Source organism: Corythoichthys intestinalis, chromosome 2, assembly GCF_030265065.1.
Source record: "Corythoichthys intestinalis isolate RoL2023-P3 chromosome 2, ASM3026506v1, whole genome shotgun sequence".
In the NCBI taxonomy this organism is placed as follows: Eukaryota; Metazoa; Chordata; class Actinopteri; order Syngnathiformes; family Syngnathidae; genus Corythoichthys; species Corythoichthys intestinalis.
In genome coordinates, this window is record NC_080396.1 from 12695570 (window position 1) to 12719050 (window position 23481).

Sequence of the window (23481 nt, forward strand, 5' to 3'; positions counted from 1 at the left end):
CTCAAGAGCCAGTTAGCGGGGCTAACCGCTATGTTAATCCACCACCATCTTATTTATGTATCACAGACCTGCATATAATATGGGCAGATATATCAGTTAACAACATAGGTGATTACTTTAAGACTACAAGGGAAGTTCAGCTTCCCCGGAAATGTCAAAAAAATAAGTGATCAAACGGCTAGTGTTGTGTGTACATGTCATTGACTAAGGCTACGTTCATACTACAGGTCTTAATGCACGAATCCGATTTTTTCGTGTTTTTCCGACTCGAGTGAGGCATTAACTTGACGGTCTGAACGTGACAAGTCGCATAGAACGGGACCATTTCAAATCCGATCTGGGTCACTTTCGTATGTGGTCTAAATCCGATCTGGGCCACATTTTTCCAGACTGTCGTGGCGGTCTGTACTGTCCAGTCCCGCAAATCGGATTTAATGCAGCAATTACGTCATCAAATAGCGAGAGAGTCGTTACCGTAGCGATGCACCTGTGCGTTATTAGCGCCTAGCTTGCAGTGAACAGGGCTTTTGAGGAAGGGCTGAGCTTGACAACAGTCATAAAAAATAAAAATGGGTTGAGGATAAGCCTGAGAATGCTCAGTTTTCTCTCTGTTCCAAGTGAGCAATATTTCAACATTGCCTCCACGGCCGAGAGTCGGGACAAACTGCCCGTATGTGTGTGTGACGTGCACGGACAGTGCGTGCATGCTATCGATCCATATAAACTTTGAATATAAGCCTAAACGGGGATTATTTATGTCTGTTATTTGTGTCCACCTTTTGAAAAGCAAAATATGATATCCCTGGAATGACGGATGACGTCTGTCATTTGTTTTGATGCTTCTGCGCATGCGGGTCTTCTTGCTTAGCGCGTGTCGGACTGCGAATTAGTGCGCATGCGTCATACTTGAACGGTCTCAATGGATAAAGGCAGTCTGAACGGGCACGCCAAAAAAACGGATATGACAAAAAATCGGATTCGTGCATTAAGACATGTAGTATGAACGTAGCCTATATATGCGCTACAAATCGCTAAACCTTTGTTCAGAATGGCGTACCGCACGCATGCTATTTCTTGACCGTGACGTCGCATCGTAAAGTGGAAGAAAAGCAGAAGTGGGACATTATATACCCGCCCTCGCATAGAAACAATGTTAATTCTGCTACTTTTCTCCGGTAATCTTTCAAAAACGAAAATGCATATCACACATTGCTTTTTTGGAACTTGTAGAAACGACTCTAGACATTACGACATAAGAAGGATCTTTTCTTCATACATTTCCCAAAACCAAAAACTCGTGAGGGAAAAATGTGAAGAATTAATCAACTTGCGCGGACTTCTAACACCAGCTCGGTGAATCCATTCACGTTTTATATGCAGTAAACATTTTGTTGAGTTGCATGGTCTTTCAGAGGACAAAGTGGTAAGCCATTTTGATATTTGTAACTTATTTTTTAGCGTGACGTTGTGCCATGCTGCTTCTGTCTGACAATAAATTACCTGAAAAGAATTAAAATGGTAGGCTATGTGACTGCCACTGTTGCCTTTTCTGTTGTAAAAAAACAATTTTAGTAAGGGGGAAGTGTAAATGAATTATAGAATTAAGCAGGGGTCGCGTTAACCGAATATTTTCCGTCGTTGACCGGTTTTTTAAAACGGTGACGGAAAAAACTAGTCCATCCGTCATTTTGACAGGTTGCAATTCACACCCCAGACCACAGGGTGGCAAGTGAGCATATTAATTAGCTATTGTCTCTCTTGATGCATGACGTCGTTGGCCTTACTCGGAAAAATGTCAAGGCAACTGAGTGTTTGCCTGGCACGGCCAGACTGTTCTCCCTGTATTTTTCAAACACTGAGAGAAAAGTCTGGGACACAGAGTGGGTACAAAATCAATCGACAAATCAGATTTGTTTATTTGCGTGACGTGTTCTTCACGAGCAACGTCACTCTTGTGCGCCGAAAGTCGTCTCTACAACAACACGGATGGCGGGAGAGCCGAGAATATGTTCCATTCATTCATTCATTCATTCATTTTCCATGCCGCTTATTCCTCACGAGGGTCGCGGAGGTGCTGGAGCCTATCCCAGCTAACTTCGGGCAGTTCCAATCCGCGGTAAATTCAGTTTTAAATGAGCTAAAACACAACGACACGAGACATTGACAACAGTCTGTCTCGCGCTAGCCATGTTGAATAAGCTCCGGTCTCCTCGTATGTTTACTTCCGCGCGCAAGTCCCTCGTCCTGCCCTCGTCGCTTTGCTAACGGCACGTCTGCCCGTCGCTGATTGGTGCACTCCGCTGTCTGTTTGCCTCTTGTTAAGCTTGTTCGGACAGAATATTAATTAAAAATGAATGAAAACTAAATACTATTGAATATGTCATTATTATCATTTTAAAAATGTAAGTGACGATTAAAAATAGATTATGACCGGATTTTTATGACACTGTCAGTCAAAATGACAGACAACGAAAAAGTCTAGCGCAACCTCTGGAATTAAGATTTGTTATCAATGAAAAAATTTAAAGTGTTCGTTGGCTGTCACTGAGTAGCATTTGTGATCGTTACACAAAATATAAATTACCCCCAAGAACGATCAGAGAGGTAGGACAACCAGAGGATATAATATATAGGAAAGACAGGGCTGGTGGTAAAGGATAGCTTGTTGAAACAGGAGAATGTAATTGTCAGTCACGTAAGAAAAAGGTGTCGATAAAAAAGCTAAGGCTATGCTAAGGTCGGCTCGTTTTTTTTTTTTTTTTTCCCCGTCTTTTTCAGCCCTCGACACTCAAGCCATCTCTTTAACTGAACATTTTTATGTACTTTCACATATTTGCAAGTGAATTTGGCACCAGGGACATTATTTTCGGAGAGAAGTAGTAGGTTTAGCTTTGTAAACGTCTCCTTCGTACACGATTTCCATTCATTTCCAATTGGGGACAAACGGTGCGTGTCCTCCCTTAGCAACAGTAGCTAACATCATGGATATTAATGAGCAGAAGTGACGTGTTGCTTGCGGTACGCCATTAGCTTCTTATTACTGGTTATGATGCAGCTAGCTTTTCATTCATTCAGCTTCACAGCCCTTTTTGGCTGAAGGCTGGGTTTATTCCCACCCAATGGACGCCGTGCATTTCTGGGGGTCTATGGGCAATGGGCGGGGCGGGGCTGGCCCGGACACTCTGCTTCTCTGCATGATGATTGGATGATCTGTCTGAGGCCACAGCGAATTGCACGAATCAGTGATCTTTTTGTATCAACATCCGCGGTAGGCATTTTTCAATTTTCATTGCTTTGTTCTAGCTGAACCGGAGACTTTCAGAATCACCGTAGCATTTTTAAAAGCAACTTGAGAAAAATCCGGCCTCTATTTCTGTTTTTTCTATTGTAGCTGCTTGTGTTTGGAGACTTGACTTCTGGACTCTAGTTTCTTTCCCCACTGAGCAGTGGGTGCAGCTATGCCCCTCCACTGTCACAAAGCACTCACTGGCAGACACACTTTGAGTTTCCCCTCATTGAAAGACCAGCATCTGCCACTGGTTCAAAGCATTATAAGTATGTAACTTCTGCAGAGTAAAACCCCACTGAAAATGTGTGGTTGACACATGAGATACCAAAAATCCTTGATTAGTGATGAGTGCAACTGAACCTTTAATATTGCTTCAGAGTACTCGGCTCTTCAACTAATTGGTTCAAGTCCTACTACATTATTAGAATAACCATTAGTTTTGGTAGAAGCTACTATATTGGTTAGCAAAGTGATTCCAATGTCGAATGATTGACACAGCACACACTTTTATAACATTCACTAGAGCATGCATAATTATTTTTTTGTACCCGAATGTGCTGTTGAAGCTGCTGTTGGGAAAAGGAGGTGCGGGTCTGCGGGGAGAATGGGCTGAGAAGCAACGGAGGGTGCAGGGGTGTGAGGAGTGCCGTGTCAGAGCCAGGGCGCATCCCCCGCTCACCGACCCTGAGGTCCATGGGAAATGAGGTGACGCACAACACGGAGGAATCTGTGGCGTAAGAGAAAAGACGCAACAATTCAGTGTGTATACTTGGTTTATGTCAAATGGAAAAACAGTGCTAGCATAAATCAAATGCAACATAATATTTGCCCGCTGTGCTACAAAGGTTCCAGTAAATTAATTCACTTCCCACATAAAAAGAAAAAACAGATGATGGTGACAAGAGAACATCATTACACACACTGTATATTTTTTAATTATATTTTATGGACCAGCTCAGCCTTTAATAAGGCTAAAGACGCAGCCGCCACGTTTCCATATACAGTAACTGATCTGATAAAACCGCTGTCACTTTTACATACAGTTGTGGTCAAAAGTTTACATACACTTGTGAAGGACATAAAGTCATGGCTCTCTTGAGTTTCCAGTTATTTCTACAACTCTGATTTTTCTCTGATAGAGTGATTGGAACAGATACTTCTTTGTCACAAAAAACATTCATGAAGTTTGGTTCTTTTATGACTTTATTATGGGTGAACCGAAAAAAGTGATCAAATCTGCTGGGTCAAAAATATACATACAGCAGCGCTAATATTTGGTAACATGTCCCTCGGCCATTTTCACTTCAATTAGGCACTTTTGGTAGCCATTCACAAGCTTCTGGCAAGCTTCTGGTTGAATCTTTGACCACTCCTCTTGACAGAATTGGTGCAGTTCAGTTAAATTTGATGGCTTTCTGACATGGACTTGTTTCTTCACCATTGTCCACAAGTTCTCAATGGGGTTTAAGTCAGGACTTTGTGAAGGCCATTTGAAAACCTTAATTCTAGCCTGATTTAGCCATTCCATTACCACTTTTGATGTGTGTTTGGGGTCATTGTCCTGTTGGAACACCCAACTGCGCCCAAGACCCAATCTTTGGGCTGATGACGTTAGGTTATCTTGAAGAATTTGAAGGTAATCCTCCTTCTTCATTATCCCATTTACTCTCTGTCAAGCACCAGTTCCATTGGAAGCAAAACAGCCCCACAGCATAATAATACCATCACCGTGCTTGGCGGTAGGCATGGTGTACTTGGGGTTAAAGGCCTCACCTTTTCTCCTCCAAACATATTGCTGGGCATTGTGGCCAAACAGCTCGATTTTTGTTTCGTCTGACCACAGAACTTTCCTCCAGAAGGTCTTATCTTTGTCCATGTGATCAGCAGCAAACTTCAGTCGAGCCTTAAGGTGCCACTTTTGGAGCAAGGGCTTCCTTCTTGCACGGCAGCCTCTCAGTCCACGAGATGCAAAACACGCTTGACTGTGGACACTGACACCTGTGTTCCAGCAGCTTCTAATTCTTGGCAGATCTGCTTTTTGGTGATTCTCGGTTGAATCTTCACCCTCCTGACCAATTTTCTCTCAGCAGCAGGTGATAGCTTGCGTTTTCTTCCTGATCGTGGCAGTGACAAAACAGTGCCATGCACTTTATACTTACAAACAATTGTTTGCACTGTTGCTCTTGGGACCTGCAGCTGCTTTGAAATGGCTCCAAGTGACTTTCCTGACTTGTTCAAGTCAATGATTCGCTTTTTCAGATCCATGTATGTATATTTTTGACCCAGCAGATTTGATCACTTTTTCTGTTAACCCATAATAAAGTCATAAAAGAACCAAACTTCATGAATGTTTTTTGTGACAAAGAAGTATCTGTTCCAATCACTCTATCGGAGAAAAATCAGAGTTGTAGAAATAACTGGAAACTCAAGAGAGCCATGACATTATGTTCTTCACAAGTGTATGTAAACTTTTGACCACAACTGTATAGGCTTTCATTACACAAAACCGCCGGCATAAAAAGTTAACATTTCACACAAGACCTAATTTTCAAATGTCAAAGAATTGACTTTACATTGGTTTGTACATCACAAAGGAGGTTGCACTGTAATTTTAAAGGTCTTCTAAATGTGTGCAACGTTTTATCGGTGTCATTTCAAAAACAGTTTTTCCACTTTATGGCTGCCTGGTACTGATGTAGATGCACACACATTTCCATGTTCTTTGCATGCTGTGTGGCATATTTGCATTGCAAGCTTGAGTCAATGGGAACTATTGCCTCATCTGGCACTGAAAACAGGATCCAGGAAGGAAAAGCTCAGGAAAATGCTGGGGGGTGTGCAGACACACAAATACACACACACATGCCTTGAAGCAATTTGGTGTGACATCATCGTTGTGCTGCCGTGGTTGTTAGTCAAATGTCAACCTGAAGAGTGTGAAGTAAATGCCATTCATTGAGAAGGTTGCCATAGTAGAGTAGAACAGAATCTAACATGGTCTCGTTATTTTAGGAAATGTGACATTGTGAGTGCTTCAGCGTCAACCCTTCATATTAGGAGGTGCCAATGTACACAGTCTGAATACAAACCGTGACTAGAATGACAGAAATTCTTTGTTAAATATATGCACTGTTAATGATGCAAACAATGAGAAACAAGGCCATTATTCATGGGCAGGAGGATTTTTCTGTGTGCTTTAAGAAAGGAGAAAACAAAGACTTTTACAAGTGGGAATACCAGTATCACTCCCTGACTCCCTGTGGTTATAAATACACACTTGTCTAACATTTACTAACAGTTACCCTTTTGTGTCCAAAGGGGAAAAACATGCCTACACACGCACGCATACACACAACAGATAAATCCTGTGAAGTCACATCCACTTTGCAGTTATTGGGTGTGTAGCTAGTCACATCAAGTCATGTTAATTTACGTAGAGTACATGAATATCAGACAGTAGATTATACAAGGGTTTTCAATTAGAACTGTGAACATTGTGACTGTAGGACCAATCATTAAATGGAAATCATGCCACAGTCTTTATAGTAGGGCCGCAGCAATCGAATATTTTAGTAATCGAGTGATCGACTGAAAATTCTATCGAGTAATCGGAAAAAACTTTTTTTTAGGTAAAGAGCAATTATAAATATACTTGAGAAAAAAAGACTTTTAATCCAATATTGAACCATTTTCAGTCAATCAATGTCTTTATTTTCGATGTACATTGTTGAAAACAGCCAACAATTGCATCTAAGATGTAACTAGAAAAAAAAATTCACTGCTTTCACTCAAAAAACTTCTAGATCGTAGGAAAAAAAAACAAAAAAAACATATTTCTTACCTAAAAATGTAATTACGCCTGATAACACACATCACTTGAAAGCTACGTGTTTTTCCCACGTGTTTCAATTTAATTTCCATTTGTGTCAAGCTATTTTTAAGTTCTAGTTAAGTTTTAAATTAGTCTGAACTGTAAGTACTGATAGGATTTTGAGTTTTGCAGTGTTCAAAATAAATGTATGACACCTGCTGTATTGGAGCACATTAGGGACCAGTGCTACTTGGTGTTTTATTCAGCTATGACTACTGAGCTAAAACTGACAGTTAGCTTTATTATGTTTTAATTTTACACCCTCATCACTCTACAGCGCTGTGTTTTTACAGATTAAATAAAGCCTGTATGTAAGACACGTTAGCCACGCATCGACAGTGGTCGTAATCAATAGAAACCTAGCCCCCCAAAGGGCTAACGTTACGTGTGCGAGTGACAGTAACGTTAGATATTTATTAGCGTTGACAAGTCTACTGCTTAAAGATGGCGGCTGTTTACTAACGCTGCCCATACGCGGCCGAGTCTGTCATTTCGCACCTAGTCCTAAATGCATGCGATATCTATGAGAGGCATCGGACATTACCTGCTACCACACTAGCATCCTGCGGGCGTAGTTTTTAGCAACGTCGGTGTATTTTGTAGCGGCTGTCGGCTGCGGCAAGTTTTTTTTTTTCTTTTCTTTTTTTTTTTTTATTGCTTCTTCCTCTACGCACGTGACGTCAGCGCGTCGTCCCGCATTAAAAGTAGTCTGTGCAAAACGTGATGCTTAGAGCTGGCTAAATTAAACGATTGCTCGAGGTGAATAAAATTACTCGGATCAGTTTTTAAACTAAAGTTACTCGAGTTGCTCGAGTATTCGTTTCAGCTCTACTTCATAGTCATGTAATATTTATATTATATATCCCTTAAGCCTTGTTCACACTGGAAGCCAAAATCTTGATTGTCAGCCCATTCAGATTGAAATTGGATGGCTCTTTTGTAGTCTGAACAGTCACAAAGCACAGAAATGAGATTTTTGCAAGACAGATTGAAACCACATCAGGAGGTAGTTTCATATCAGATATGGTGCTTCTCAGTCTGAACAGCTCAGATGGAATTTTACTGTCACTATGACTCCATTGTTGCCACAGCAACCTGTCAGGTGTGTCAATAACGTGGCCCAGTCTGAACAGAGCCAGATCTGATTTGGGCACATGCTAAAAATAGTGTGAACAGTCAGCCCTAAAAATCCGATATGAGGACGAATCCGACTTGAATCAGATTTGCATACAGTCTGAATGCAGCCTTAGTCAGAACAATGTTTCAAAGGTCCTCACAGGCCTACAGTTGCCCAAAAAATGACGACATCCCCAGATTTAAACCCTCAAAAGGAAAGGAAACATACAAATCCGTAATTGGCATTCGTCTTTTGGATCTCATATGGAAATCAGTCATAAAATATTTATATATTTACGTTGATGCCTCAGGAGCTTGGTTACTACTAACCAATCTTATTCATGACCTCTGCTGTCTTTATAAACAAACCGCAACAACACCGTACACAATTTGGCTGCTAGGTGCCAACAGTGCTAAGCATGCCTCCTTTCAGTGTACCTAAAAAGCACACCAGTAAGTACATAATGGTTACTTCTAATAGTTGCTCCTTCAATTATTATACATTTCAAGTATGTACAAAACCCACATTCAATACAGTAGACCTCCAAGTGAAGAAATAGTTTCTTTAACCACTTGGCAGCTGGGTTTCTCATGAGTGGATACACAATGTCCTTTGGCTTTGAAAATAACTGATAATAGCACACTTCCCATGTAGGAAACAGTACTTTAAGTCTAGAAACAACAGTGTAATTGTTCAGTCGGTGACCCTCTACAACCACATTTATTTCCTCCACTCATTTTTTGTAACAGTCATTTGACACTAAAATGTTTGTATATCCGCTTGAAAATGATATTTGATTACAGTCCATTGAACTTGTGCATCATGCTCATTGAAGGAAAATATTTGGATTCTGCCACAGTAAGTTATGTTTATTGCATTTAAATAGAATCCTGTCGATGGAACTATTTTCTGTATGTGTCGTGTCAGCATGGAGTAATGATTCATTTAGCATCTAGAGTCCTCACTTGTTAGAGATGGGGGTGTCAAATTAAACAGACCCATGGAAGCACCGTGGTTTTGTGATGAGAACCCTCCCCCAAAAATTGTCGAAAGACAGTTCTACTAATGGTAAATCTTTTGACGCGACAATAAAATTGTGTAAATTTGACACACCTCAGAAAAGAACATCACGCTTTTAACATCAATGTCAAATCTAAATATTTCAAAAATCATTAAAAAAAACAAAAATCGATTCCACTAAACAGTTTTACTGTATTCATATTGTAGAGCTTTCATAACAACCAAAACTTTACATTTACAAGGACTTCAAGTTGAAACTGTTCCTGTTGCCGCCAGCATTTCAAATAAGGCTTGTCATACACATTAGATTGGATACTGACACTCATTATTTGAACACCTTTAAGACCAGCCTCACTCCATTTTTCATCATTCTGTATTGCACTGACTGCACTTTGATAGTAAATGTACTTTGAAAGAAATGTTTTGCACACAAAATGTTATCCCTGAATAGCCTACGACTGTGGACAATTAGGATTTAGGATTTATAAGTAGCCACAGAGCATATGTTCTGCCAGCAGAATACTGCAACCCTAGCATCGCTAGTTAGAACATTAGTCTGTAGTGTGTGTGCCCGTCGTCACACACTCCTTTCAAATTAAAGCTCATGGTACCTTTTAAGGAAACTGCATAACCATGTCTCGACATGGGACATCCCCCATCACTACTAAAGCATTATCCACTAAATCATTGTGCCCGGCTAAACACATCTCAGTGCATGATGACACTTCTCCAGTCTCAGCTCAGCAAAAATTAACTCATAAATTAAAATGATCGTAACGATGTGATCAATTAATTGATTTCTACATGACCTACATGAATTAGAGGCTTTGGTATCAACTGTCATGAAATTTATTAAACGAATCCCACATCCACACTTCTGCGGGGCTCAGAATCAGTCTGTGTGTGGTTCGATCAAGTCACTAAAATTGCTTTTGATTACCATTCACCACCGCAGGAAATTAGACCTGCTTTCTCATGGTACAGTGGGGCAAATAAGTATTGAGTCAAACACTAATTGTGCAAGTTCTCCCACTTGAAAATATTATAGTGGCCTGTAATTGTCAACATGGGTAAATCTCAACCATGAGAGACAGAATGAGGGGAAAAAAACAATCACATTGTTTGATTTTTAAAGAATTTATTTGCAAATCATGGTGGAAAATAAGTATTTGGTCAATACCAAAAGTTCATCTCAATACTTTGTTGGCAATAACTGAGGCCAAATGTTTTCTGCAACTCTTCACAAGCTTTTCACACACTTGCTGGTATTTTGGCCCATTCCTCCAAGCAGATCTCCTCTAGAGCAGTGATGCTTTGGGGCTGTCGTTGGGCAACATGAACTTTCAACTCCCTCCTCACCCCATGGCGTCAAAATGATAACAAGAATGGTGAGCAAAAATCCCAGAACCACACGGGAGGACCTAGTGAATGACCTACAGGGAGCTGGGACCACTGTAACAAAGGCTACTATCAGTAACAGAATGCGCCGCCAGGGACTCAAATCCTGCACTGCCAGACGTGTCCCCCTGCTGAAGAAAGTACATGTTCAGGCCCGTCTGTGGTTCACTAGAGAGCATTTGGATGATCCAGAAGAGGACTTGGAGAATGTGTTATGGTCAGATGAAACCAAAATAGAACATTTTGGTAGAAACACAGGTTCTCGTGTTTGGAGGAAAAAGAATACTGAATTGCACCATACCCACTGTGAAGCATGGGGGTGGAAACATCATGCTTTGGGGCTGTTTTCTGCAAAGGGACCAAGACAACTGGTCTGTGTAATGAATGGGGCCATGTATCGAGAGATTTTGAGTGAAAATCTCCTTCCGTCAGCAGGGGCATTGAAGATGAGACGTGGCTGGGTCTTTCAGCATGACAATGATCCCAAACACACAGCCAGGGCAACAAAGGAGTGGCTTCGTAAGAAGCATTTCAAGGTCCTGGAGTGGCCTAGCCAGTCTCCAGATCTCAACCCCAAAGAAAATCTGTGGAGGGAGTTGAAAGTCCGTGTTGCCCAACGACAGCCCCAAAACATCACTGCTCTGGAGGAGATCTGGATTGAGGAATGGGCCAAAATACCAGCAACAGTGTCTGAAAAGCTTGTGAAGAGTTACAGAAAACGTTTGGCCTCCGTTATTGCCAACAAAGGGTACATAACAAAGTATTGAGATGAACTTTTGGTATTGAGCAAATATTTATTTTCCACCATTATTTGCAAATAAATTCTTTAAAAATCAAACAATGATTTTCTGGGGTTTTTTTCCACATTCTGTCTCTCATAGTTGAGGTTGACCCATGTTGACAATTACAGGCCTCTCTAATATTTTCAAGTGGGAGAACTTGCACAATTCGTGGTTGACTAATACTTATTTGCCCCACTGTATATGCTTTCTGCCACCAGTGTCACACCCGCAAGGAGTTTCTCCAAGGAGAAACCTTCAGTATGCTGAAACAGCTACCTTTGGGATAGTGGTCAACCAAATTCTCAAACGGGTTCAACGAGCCTTGCGCTGATACAGATACTGATACTTGCTCTGTGTTAGTTATTATGCTTGAGCACAGCAGAACTGCCTACTAAAATACACTGCCTGCTGTGTAATTTTAGGACTGGTTTAACAGGTAAGACCAGAATAATATACTGGCTTCTATAGAACAACTGCGCAATAATAACAACATGGGAAGACAACAAGAGAAACCAAAGGTAAAATGATAGAGCAGATTAGAAAACAGAATACTTCAAAAGAGACAAATGTGACATGCTGCACGTCTGCCAACACTCATGACAACCAGCTTTGACCTGTTGACTGGCTGTCAGCAAGCTGGCTGTCCTGCCTAATAGTAGAAAGCAAGTGAACCATTAACCATTCCTAATTTATCCATGCTTTCAAAGTTTTTCTATTTACCAAGTCCCCATAGTGCAAATCTCAAACATTTCCAGATTTGGTATAAATTTACAAATGACTGTCAAAATAACGGTGAATAAAGTATTCTTTCAAATCTATATGATTATCTGAATAATGTATTTTTAAGTGTTTCTGCGAAATGTGATTTGAATTGATCGATTGTCACTGTTTTGGACGGACCTGCCATTGGTGATGCTTATGATGTAACTAGCTAAATTTGACTCTTTTTTTTTTCAATTCCAACATTAACTCCTTGAATTTTATTAACTACATGCGTTCTAATTACACCAATGCCAACTACACTTTAACGTAATGAAAATGTTCTTGTTGTGTTAACACTAAAGCACTACAAATAATAATACCAGTCATGTTCTGAGCAGTTATCTAAATTGTTAGCAGCACTGATAACTAAACGTTAACCACCCTCATAATTAAAACTTAATAAAGCGCCCCTTAGCGAAATTAAACTCATGACTCATGCACAATTCTGTTCCTATTAGAAACCCAAGATTCTAGGATCGTCAGTTGGTGTGCTGGGGTCATTCTCTACTTTGGTGGGTGTGCAGCTGACTTTAGCCAAATGGACAGTTTTGTTTGTTTCATCTTGCAAATTAAATAAGTCATATTACCATTTGGGCTTTTTACAGAATTAAAAAGGCTGAAAAGTGGAAATTACTGTTTCTAAACACTTGTCATACATGTTAAAACAGTGGATTATTAAAAAATATGAAAATATAAAAATAATCTCTGAAAAAAACTCTTCCCTCTTTGGCCTCAACATATGCATCTAATTTTATTTTGAAATATTATTTTATAGACAATTAACTTTATTAAAATAAATAAATAAATAAATTTTAAAAAAAATTAAAAGCAAAGAATTCATTTACTCTCGAGACAACAGGCGTGACCAAGAAGTGTTTTCAATCATTTGTGCAATAAGAGCCTATTACAGAATCAGTGTTGTCAATAACGCGTTAGGTCATCTGATTATTTTCTTTCAGTAACGAGAAATCTAACGCCTTCATTTATCCCAAACCAGTAATCTGATTAAAGTTCGTTTCCTTAGTGTCTGTGCGTTACTATTTTGTTATTGCCTCATAATGTATGTAGAATTAAGAATATTGTAGTCATGTACAAAGAGCATTTTTAATAGAAAATGCTAGAAAGGTTCACGCTACGTGTTCGTTTCCATTGTAACCGCTCACAGTTACTTTCTGTTTTTGTCTCGGGTCACACGCACTAAGTGTTATGGGACTAGGCAAGTGTCGGTATGAGATTTTGACGGTACGATAACCGTTAGCAAAAAATACCGCTGTTTCACGGTATCACAGTATTGCAATTATAGCTCCAAAATGTGTTATTTTGAGATGTATGGGTTTTAAAAAATAACTTTTCCATTGAACAGGATTTTTTTAATTTTTCAGAACATAGTTGTAAATTGGAACATGAATATATTGTTGAAATAAATAAATGATCAATAAAAAACACAAATATTTTAAATAAAATTAAAATATAACTTATAGACTATACCCACAGCCACAGCTCAAGTTGCTCAAGATTTTTGCAAGAACAAAATAATTTCTATAAAAAAGTAAAACACTTCTGAATAAAATTTTTAAAAATTTATACGGCATGACTTTTTTTTTTTTTTTGAAGGTCGAAAAGTTCAAGTGAAGTTTCGCCATTTTCAACCACTGTGTCAGCTCTAGTCTACATGACGTCATGCCTTTGTATTAAAAAGAACAAAGAATTCATAAGTTAATAACTTAAAATTTGATAAGTTAGTTAAAATGTGAATATTGTTGTGGAAAGGTTTCATCTAAAAAACATTGGGAGTTAGACCTCTTCTTGATCCAGCGAACATGGATTTGTGCTTAGGGCAAGATCATCTTTCTCAAATAACGATCTTTGACGCTATTCCTTTTTCCCCTTCATTCAAGCAATCATGCTTGTTTTCTCACTCTGCGGCTGTGACACTCGACAAAGTTGCTCTCCCAGCTAAGCCTAGGCTAACGTTCGTCTTTGTAAGCTTTTAGTTAGTTTGTATATCGAATTTGAAAGGAAAATGTGTGTTTTGTTTTTGGCAAACTTTTTCATGGTGCTAATCTGTTGAAGCTACTCACACATGGAAAAATACAATTGTACAATGTTTTAAACGTATTCAATGAATTATTCCACTTACCACGATTTGAGAGCTCAATAAATTGAAGAAAAGAACACCTTATGTCTGGAGTATTTGTTTTTGGGTTCGCTGGCTGTCTAGATGATAGCGTCACTTTCACACACAGCAACAAACGGGAGGGGGTGAGCGCCGCCGCGCCACGCCACTTCTGGCTACATTTTTGACACATGAAAAATAGCGAATACCGTACTACGGTCTGACGGAAAATTTTAGTGGTTTTGAAACCGGAACGTTTTTACAACACGGTAAACCGTGAAACCGGTACCGGCACATGCCTACAGTATATGGGACTGAGGAAAGGCGAGTGCCATGCTGCCAGCGCGGGTGCACATTCGAGCCGAGTGCTTCCACCTGTTGAGATGTGTTGATGTGGGAATGTTGATCTGTATACGTCCATGAATGAACGTGAGTATTTTTCCTCCATTCTGGAGGGTTCCAGCGATAGGTTGCACCCCCTTCATGCACGGCCGTTTCGTAGCTTTGCCACTGCAACGACGAGCGTCATCGCTCAAAGTTAAAAAGATTGTTTACATCATATTCGTGTTGCACATTTATCCCGTGAGGTGACGTGTTCGTTTAGCATCTTTTGGATGTGTTATAAGTCTGATTAAGTGTAAAGTGCTTAGTTGCAGCCACGTTTTGTAGCCAAATTGACCGCGTGTGTGTACGGTGTACTTCCGGGTTGTGCAACAGCGCCTGCCCCCACCTTTGTGTTTATTGCACTGTGCAATTCATTTGTGCGCTGTTGATTATTGTGCAGTAAATTTGCATTGTTTTACATTGGGACTGAGATGCTGTTGAACCTAACATCCAACCCGAAATTCACCATTTTTGACATTAGGCTTAATCTTCGAGTTAGCAGGGTTTAAAAATTAGTCGGAGTTGATTTCAACAAATTCCATGCAGTTTGTCTGTTATTTGTTAGTTTCAGGGCTCTGGAGTGGCTAAGCTAGCCCGAGTCAGTGGTGGTTGAAATCAACTCTATCGACTAATTACACCTCCGCTAACTCGAAGATTAAGCCTGATGTGAAAAATTCTGATCTTCCCCTTTAAATTCAATCATCGGAAAGTCACTTAACATGCGATGACATTTTTCTGTAGTCATTCTTATGTTGAGGCAGCAAAGTGAGAAGAATTGGTAAAAAGAATCGATAAATTACTTTTAAAGTAACTTGGTTACTTTGATAATAAAGTAATCAGTAATTGAATTACTTTTTCAAGTAATCTGTGACAACACTGGACAGAATGTACACATACAAGGGATATTTTCAAAATCCTAGCTTACAGGGCCCAGATGAGTGACCTCTTCAGGATTTTAATTGATTGCGCCGTTCCATAAATACAAAACCTGAAAAAGAAAAAATGGTGGGCTACTTGACTGGTTAAACTCTATTATGAATAAGTCAAGCTAGCAATGTTGCAGCTGTGGCTAAGAACAACTTGTTTTACCAAAGCGTTGCTTTTTTTAGACCCTTATTCAAATATTGCCAGCAGTCTAAAACCTGTGAAAACCATGTTTCATGTCAGTATTTCGTTTATATATAGATTTACTTAAACTTAAAGGGAAAAACAATTCAATTTTGAGAAAATATGTAACCGTACTTCTGGGGGAAAGTCACAAACTATGCTGCAACTTTGGAGGCAACTTTCCCAAAGGTTGTGGTTGGTTTCCAAATTGCGTAGCAATCTCTTTTTGAGTTCAGCTATATTTCTCAAGACTTAAAATTCATGCATTTTCAGGAATTTTAAGGACAACTGAAAACCCTGTAATCAAGCCACAGTGTTTGTTTAGTAAACAGCCAGTAGAACTGGTGTCGCACTAACAGCTGTCTCTAAAATTAGACTTGACTCCCCTTTAGCCATCTTTTACAGACTGCCACATCCTCTTTTTTTTACTCTTCCTTCTTGCGCAAAAAACAATAATAATAATAATAATCGCAATAACACAATCACAATATGTATCTCCTTTAAAAGCCATTCAATATTAAAGTGTAAAAACAGATTAGATTAAACAGGTATGCTATAAAATCCAATAAAACGGGATGTTGAGTTGATGATATTCTCATATGTCGTACTTTGGTCAGATCAGGCTATGAATGTTTGATAATCTTTACAATCCATCCCATTAACAACATGCATGGTAACTGTGGTAACGGGGGGCGCTGGTGGAGCCAGGCAGGAAGTCAAGTCTATAAAAACACAACAATGAGAGCACTGGGGCGGCTTCCTGTTTAAGAGCTGAGTTTAGACGCACATTTCCTCCCGTCTCTGCCCCGGCTGTAGTTGTCAGGTCGCTGCCACAGTGCCCTTGAGCTGTTAACACTGAATAAACAAGTGCAACTCTGTGCAACTTCCTACCTGAGAAAGAACCTAATAATATTCTCAAGATTGTGCTGTGTGAGAAAATAATTTGAGCAGAGAGACATGTTCAACCAAGGTGTATCCTCTAATTAGCAACAGGGACCAGAGGAAGCAAAGGAGGGAGTGTCTCAGGAGATTAGAGACAAGCACAAGAACAGAAAAGGCTATCCCAAGCAGCTTGATGTTCCTGGTAATTAAGTAATAGGCTACACATATTTTTCAGAAATTTCAGCTCCATGGGACTGTAGCCAACCTCCATGGACAAGGTTGCAGGGGAAAATGAAAGATATTTTGAAGAAACGGATGATACGAAAGTTATGTTCTTATAAAGTTAAAGGAGCCATGTGTAAAAATGCACTTCAATAATTCATTAACTGGCCCTAATATTTCATTCGACAATATAGAAACTTTTTTTCTTTTCAAATACTGTATTCCTAACACGGTTCTCAATGGTAAAGCCTATATTTTCCTATTTTAGAAGTCGATTGTCAACCCGTAAAAATTATTGCTTTGGTTCCATTGACTACCGATGTCCCGCCCTCCACCAATCAGCCAATTATGAGCCTGCATCCTGGGTGCAAAAGCTCAGTAATCAGTAGGCTACTACAAACTTTACAAACATTCTGAATTAACAATGGTATCTACTAGGCATGTGCCGGTATGAGATTTTGACGGTACGATAACCGTGGGCAAAAATACCGCGGTTTCACGGTATTGCAATTATAGCTCCAAAATGTGTTATTTTGAGATGTATGGGTTAAAAAAAAAAATTTTTTCCATTGAACAGGATTATTTTTTTATTTTTCAGAACACAGTTGCAAATTAGAACATGAATATATTGTTAAAATAAATTTGCAAAAAAATATATATATATATATTTTAAATACAATTAAAACAAATATAACTTATAGACTATACCCACAGCCACAGCTCAAGTTGCTCAAGATTAGAGCAAGAACAAAATGATTTCTATAACGAACTAAAAACACTTCTGAATAAAAAATGTTTTAAATTCTACTGCATGACTTTTTTTTGAGGGTGGAAAAGCTCAAGTGAAGTTTCGCCATTTTCAGCCACTGTGTCAGCTGTAGTCTACATGATGTCATGCCTATGTGTTAAAAAACAAAGAATTCATAAGTTAATAAGTTGGTTAAAAATGTATACGTTAGTTTAAAGTGTAAATATTGTTGTGGAAAGGTTTCATCTAAACAAAAAAACAAACAAAAAAACATTGGGAGTGAGACCGCCCCTTGATCCAGCGAACGTGGATTTGTGCTTAGGGCAAGAGCATCTTTCGCAATTAGCGATCTTTGATGCTATCCCCTTTTCCCCTTCATTCAAGCAAATCAAGCTTGTTTTCTCACTCTGCAGCTGTAACACTTGACGAAGTTGCTCTCCCAGCTAAGCCTAGGCTAACATTAGTCTTTGTAAACTTTTAGTTAGTTTGTATATTGAATTTGAAAGGAAAATGTGTTTTGTTTTTGGCGAACTTTTTCATGGTGCTAATCTGCTGAAGCTACTCACAAATGGAAAATTACAATTGTACAACGTTTTAAATGTATTCATTTTGTATATTCCACTTACCACGATCTGAGCGCTCAATAAATTGAAGAAAAGTACGCCTTATGTTTGGAGTATTTGTTTTTGGGTTCACTGGCTGTCTAGCCGATAGCGTCACTTTCACACACAGCAACAAACGGGAGGGGGTGAGCACTGCCGCTCCAAGCCACTTCTGGCTGCATTTTTGACACATGAAAAATAGCGAATACCGTACTACGGTCTGATAGAAAATTTTAGTGGTTTTGAAACCGCGACGTTTTCACACCACGGTAAACCGTGAAACCGGTAACCAGCACATGCCTAGTGAGAGAGACAAAAAAAAACATTGTAAAGAATCTCAAATGATTTGTGACAAAATCAGAAATAGGACAAGTATATGCATTGGAGATGAAAACGAAAAGACAGACACCAAAGCTCGATTTCTATTCGACAGGTGATGATGCACTTTTGAGCTTTTCATATATTACTTTCATGTAAGGCAAACTAACATTTGGAGTATGAACATACTGGAATATTGACCGTTGACCATCATTACCCTTGTGCATATGCTGGCCGGTACTTTAAATTATAATGATTGAGGAATAAAATCCTCTTTGTGGATTCAGTCAATCATCTTCTTCTTCTTCCATGTAGTACCGAATTAGATATTTCTTTGCCACTGTGCTTATTAGGCATGTGCCGGTTACCGGTTTCAAGGTTTACTGTGGTATGAAAACGTCACGGTTTAGTAACCACTAAAATTTTCCGTCATACCGTAGTACGGCATTAGCTATTTTTTATGTCCCAAAAATGCAGCGAGAAATCCGTGGCCTGGAGCGACAGCGCTCACCCCTCCTCCTCTGGTTGTTGCTCTGTCCAGTGTCTGTCAGTGACACAACACCTGAAATTTTTTCCCCCTTTCAAAAAAGACAAAGTTGCTAGTATGGGAGTACTTTGGCTACCGAAAAGAAGCAGACGGCCGCGGCTTAGAGGAGGAAGGACAGCCGACATGCATTCGGAGGGTGGTTGCCACGGGTAGCAACACCTCCGACCACATTTCACATTTACATGACCATCATCCGTCACTTTACACAAAATTTAAGGTAAGTAAACGCTATCATGAACGTTTCCCACCAGCTACGAGAGTTCACTCCAGTGTGTTTAGTGTGTCTGGCGATGGTAAAACAAATACCATATCGTAAGCTTGTTAACGAGGCAGATAACGTGGCCAGTTAGCATGCCAAGATGGCTGACTAGTTTCCTTTCTACCATTAGCCTACTTTTGTAAAGTCTTCCCCCATTGTAAACATCTGTTCAAAATAACATTTTCAGAATACAGCCTGTGGTGTTTTTTTCTCTCTGGCGACTTTCTGTGTTGAGAGACGGTGGGTATGTGTGTATAATGTGTAAATAATTACACTAGTCATACACACGCGCCTTGTCTCTTACTCTCACTCTACATTAATATTCAACTAACTAACATTAATGGCAGTAGTGGTATGTTTGTCTGTTTTACATAAAATCAATTTGATGTTATATATTGTTTAAGTCCAGTTCTATATTACCAAGGGTTCTTGTTCTAATGCTGAGCATCTTGAGCTGTGGCTGTGGGTTAAGTCTACAAGTTCTATTTATTTAAATTTTATTTGAAATAATTAAAATATTCTTTTTTCGTTATTTTGTTACTTTTAACATTATATACATGTTGAAGTTCCAATTTGCAAATATGTTGAGAAACTGTTCAAGTAACACATTTTAGAGCCACAGTATAATTGTGATACCGTGAAACCGTGGTCTTTTTATCTTAAGATTATCATACCGTCAAAATCTCATACCGGCACGTGCCTAGTGCTAATATGTTGAGAAAACTAGTTCCAAAAATACCCCTACCTCCCATCATTGTGATAGAAACAAACCTGGAGCTCGGAACTCTGCTCTTTGTGTTAACCTACCTGGATTTAAAAAGATTATACTGTATATTCGAGCACCAATTTAACCCCAATGCAAACTGAAACCCTTAAGTTTGAAGACTGTAGCATGTACTCATTCAATGTTTTTTTTTTTTTTTCGTAATAGACCTATGTAGACTATACATGCTGTATGTTAAAATGAACATTGCTGTTATGTTAGTGAGTAGTTTGTTAGCACTCTCTTTTATGATTGAACTGCAACTATGGTATGATAACGCAGCTTGATTCTCCATTGCGAAGCGCTTATCTGACAGGCCAAAGGGGAAGGAAATGTTATGTTCGTCAATATTTTGATCGTGGTTGCAGGAATATTTTTGGCCACCAATCTTACATATGTCTCATTTAAAGTTAAAACTTTTTGGTACACCATTGGATGATGGCTGTCAAAGCACAGATTTACCGGTATGTCTTATAAGTTAACAGTTGTTTGTTATGTTTCCACTAAATTGTTTTAATCGTACATCTAAGCTAGAGGGAAAAAAAGTTTAAAAAAAAAATAATAATAATAATCAAAATAAGTATTTCAATGAATTCCAGGCAGCAACTGGAAACTTCACTGTGGGAAAATTGAGTGTGTAATCGAGCCTAAATAAATTCAATATTTAGGTTGGCCTCACTCCCAATAATAGCCAATGTCAGAATAGGCGCCAAATACAGGTTATTTCAGCTGATTTTGCTAAGAAACGTGCACTTTCTGTTCTTTTTTTTTTTTTTTTTTTTTGCAGAGGCTGTGTGCTGATCAAATTGCAGGGATATTTGCGCTGAACCACAGTACAAGTTCATCCATAAAGGTAGGATAAGGATTGACATCACCTGACTACCAAGGTAAAAAAATAAAAGGAGATAATTATTGAAAAAGTACAAGGATCTGAGGTAAACACACACACACACACAAGCAAAACACACTTGCTTAATGAGTCTTGTGTAATACAGGATCTCTATAAATAGCCTGGTATTGAAACTGAGGTTCACATGCTCTTTCAGCTGGGACTCTCAGTCATTAGAACAAAATTACTTTGTAAGCAATGTAAAAAAAAAACCTGATTCATAAAAGTGTAATTGTATAAGTGTAACAATGGAATTATCTTATTCCAGTTATATCTAATATATATACAGTATATATATTAGAACTGTCAAACGATTAAAATTTTTAATCGAGTTAATCACAGCTTAAAAATTTATTGTAATTAATCGCAATTCAAACCATCTCTAAAATATGCCATATTTTTCTGTAAATTATTGTTGGAATGGAAAGACACAAGACTGACATAAACATTCAACATACTGTACATAAGTACTGTATTTGTTTATTAGAGCTGGGAATCTTTGGGCACCTAACGATTCAATTACGATTACAATTCAGAGGCTCCGATTCAATTACAAAACGATTATTGATGCACCCCCCTCTTTTTTTTTTTTTTTTTTTTTAATGTTTTGTACATTAGTTCCAAAACTGTTCAAAAATACTCTCAGGCTAAACCAAACTATTATTTCAGTATCAAGTTAACATATTGCAGAAAACAAATATACAAAAATAACAGTAAATAAAAAAACTGCAGTCCCCATTCTATATCAGCAGCTTTAAACAACATTCAATTAATTTAATGTTGTGAATCAACCGTTAAAGTTGTTAAAATTGCTCCCGTTATTCCTTAATTTCCCTTTTGTCTACTTTCGACATGTGAAAGTTTTAAAACTATTTTAAAGATAGATTCAAGTCAATATTTTACCGATTTAGGAGTATTTTAGATCAAAAGTTAATTAAGTTTGCTTGGAAGGTTCGCTACAACAGCCTTGCAGGGAAGTGTACTGCTTTAAGATGGCGGCAGTTTACTACGCCCGCATCTAGCTTTTTGTAGATGTGCTGCTAACGCTACCAAATCTATATTGCATCTAGTCATATATAAATGATATCTACCGTAACATTATGTGGATGTACTTTGTAGCAGCTTTTCGGCAGCAGTCAGGTATGTTGTTGTGTTTTTTTATCTCGTGGCATGAGTTGAGCTAGAGCCGTGAGTTGAGCATTGGCATTACCCGAGGGGCCGGGTAATGAGAAGCACAATGTTTAGCTACTCTTGCTCCGTTCCTCATTGTCCCCAAGACCGCGCATTGCGCTGAGTCTGTTGTACTTCCGTGTTGTACTTCCGCTTTACTTGGCATATTTCAATAATCGGAATTTGGATGTTTGTGAATCGTTCTCGAATCTTCCACGGCCGAATCACAAATAATCTAAGAATCGGAAATTTTAGACACCGCTATTGTTTATTATAACAATAAAGCCACAAGATGGCATTAACATTAATAACATTCTTTCTGTTAAAGGCATCCACGGATAGAAAGACTTATAGTTCTTAAAAGATAAATTTGAGTACAAGTTATAGTAATTTTATATCAAAACCCCTCTTAATGTTTTCATTTTAATAAAATTTGTAAAATTTTCAATCAAAAAATAAACTAATAGCTCGCCATTGTTGACGTCGCCAAGCGATGACGTCACATCGGGCTTCCTGCTGTTCTTCCACAGTGTCTTTAACTATGTAAGGTAGTGATTGAAATACACCACAAGGTGTCAATGGCGAGTTTTAAATTAGAGATCTAGCCAAGGCAAAGTCTGAGTAAGTTTTAGTGTATTTTGCATAGCTATTTTGATTAGGAATGCCAGTTCTGTTTGCATTGAGTGCTTTTCTTTTTGTGAACATTATTCTTTTGAGAGATAGGAATATTAGTTTTGTTGTGCTTTCACTAAATGATACTGTAGCCACTTAACTGTTCCGTTCAAATGCATGATGGGAAGTTGGGCAACCATGACTGTCAGTAGTGGGTACAAATGATATACAGTATGTTCTGCGTTGTGTTCAATTCGGCGTGTTAAGAAAAATATTGTCTCCTGCTTTGCCCAAATGCATGATGGGAGGTTTGGCAACTATGACTGTTATTAGTGGCTGCAAATGGTATACAATATATTCTGGATTGTGGTCAAGTAGGCGTGTTAAGAAAAACATCGTCACTTGGGCTGACTAAATGCATGATGGGAAAGTGACTGTTAGCAGTGGCTGCCAAAGCTTAAGCTAAAGCTTAAGCCAATAAAAGTCGCGATCCATTGAATGCCTGTGTCCACTCGCATTTTCTGCCTTTTCACTCTCAATGTGCTAAAACAGCGTCATTCTAAACTGTTTGAGGCAACGCAAGAACGGGTCATTCCGTGCATGCCTTAATTGCACCAAATATT

At 38.8% G+C, this 23481-nt stretch overlaps 1 protein-coding gene across 5 annotated transcripts in view; it reads right to left on the reverse strand.

Annotated features, from left to right (window-relative positions):
* hdac7a (histone deacetylase 7a) overlaps nt 1–23481 on the reverse strand; it is a 222547-nt gene that overhangs the window by 64812 nt on the left and 134254 nt on the right. For all 5 annotated transcript variants that reach the window (XM_057823122.1, XM_057823103.1, XM_057823096.1 and 2 more), the window contains exon 3: nt 3838–4016. In XM_057823122.1, coding sequence (XP_057679105.1) covers nt 3838–3984 — 147 coding nt within the window. In that variant the 5' untranslated portion in view covers nt 3985–4016. The remainder of the gene's footprint in view (nt 1–3837; nt 4017–23481) is intronic.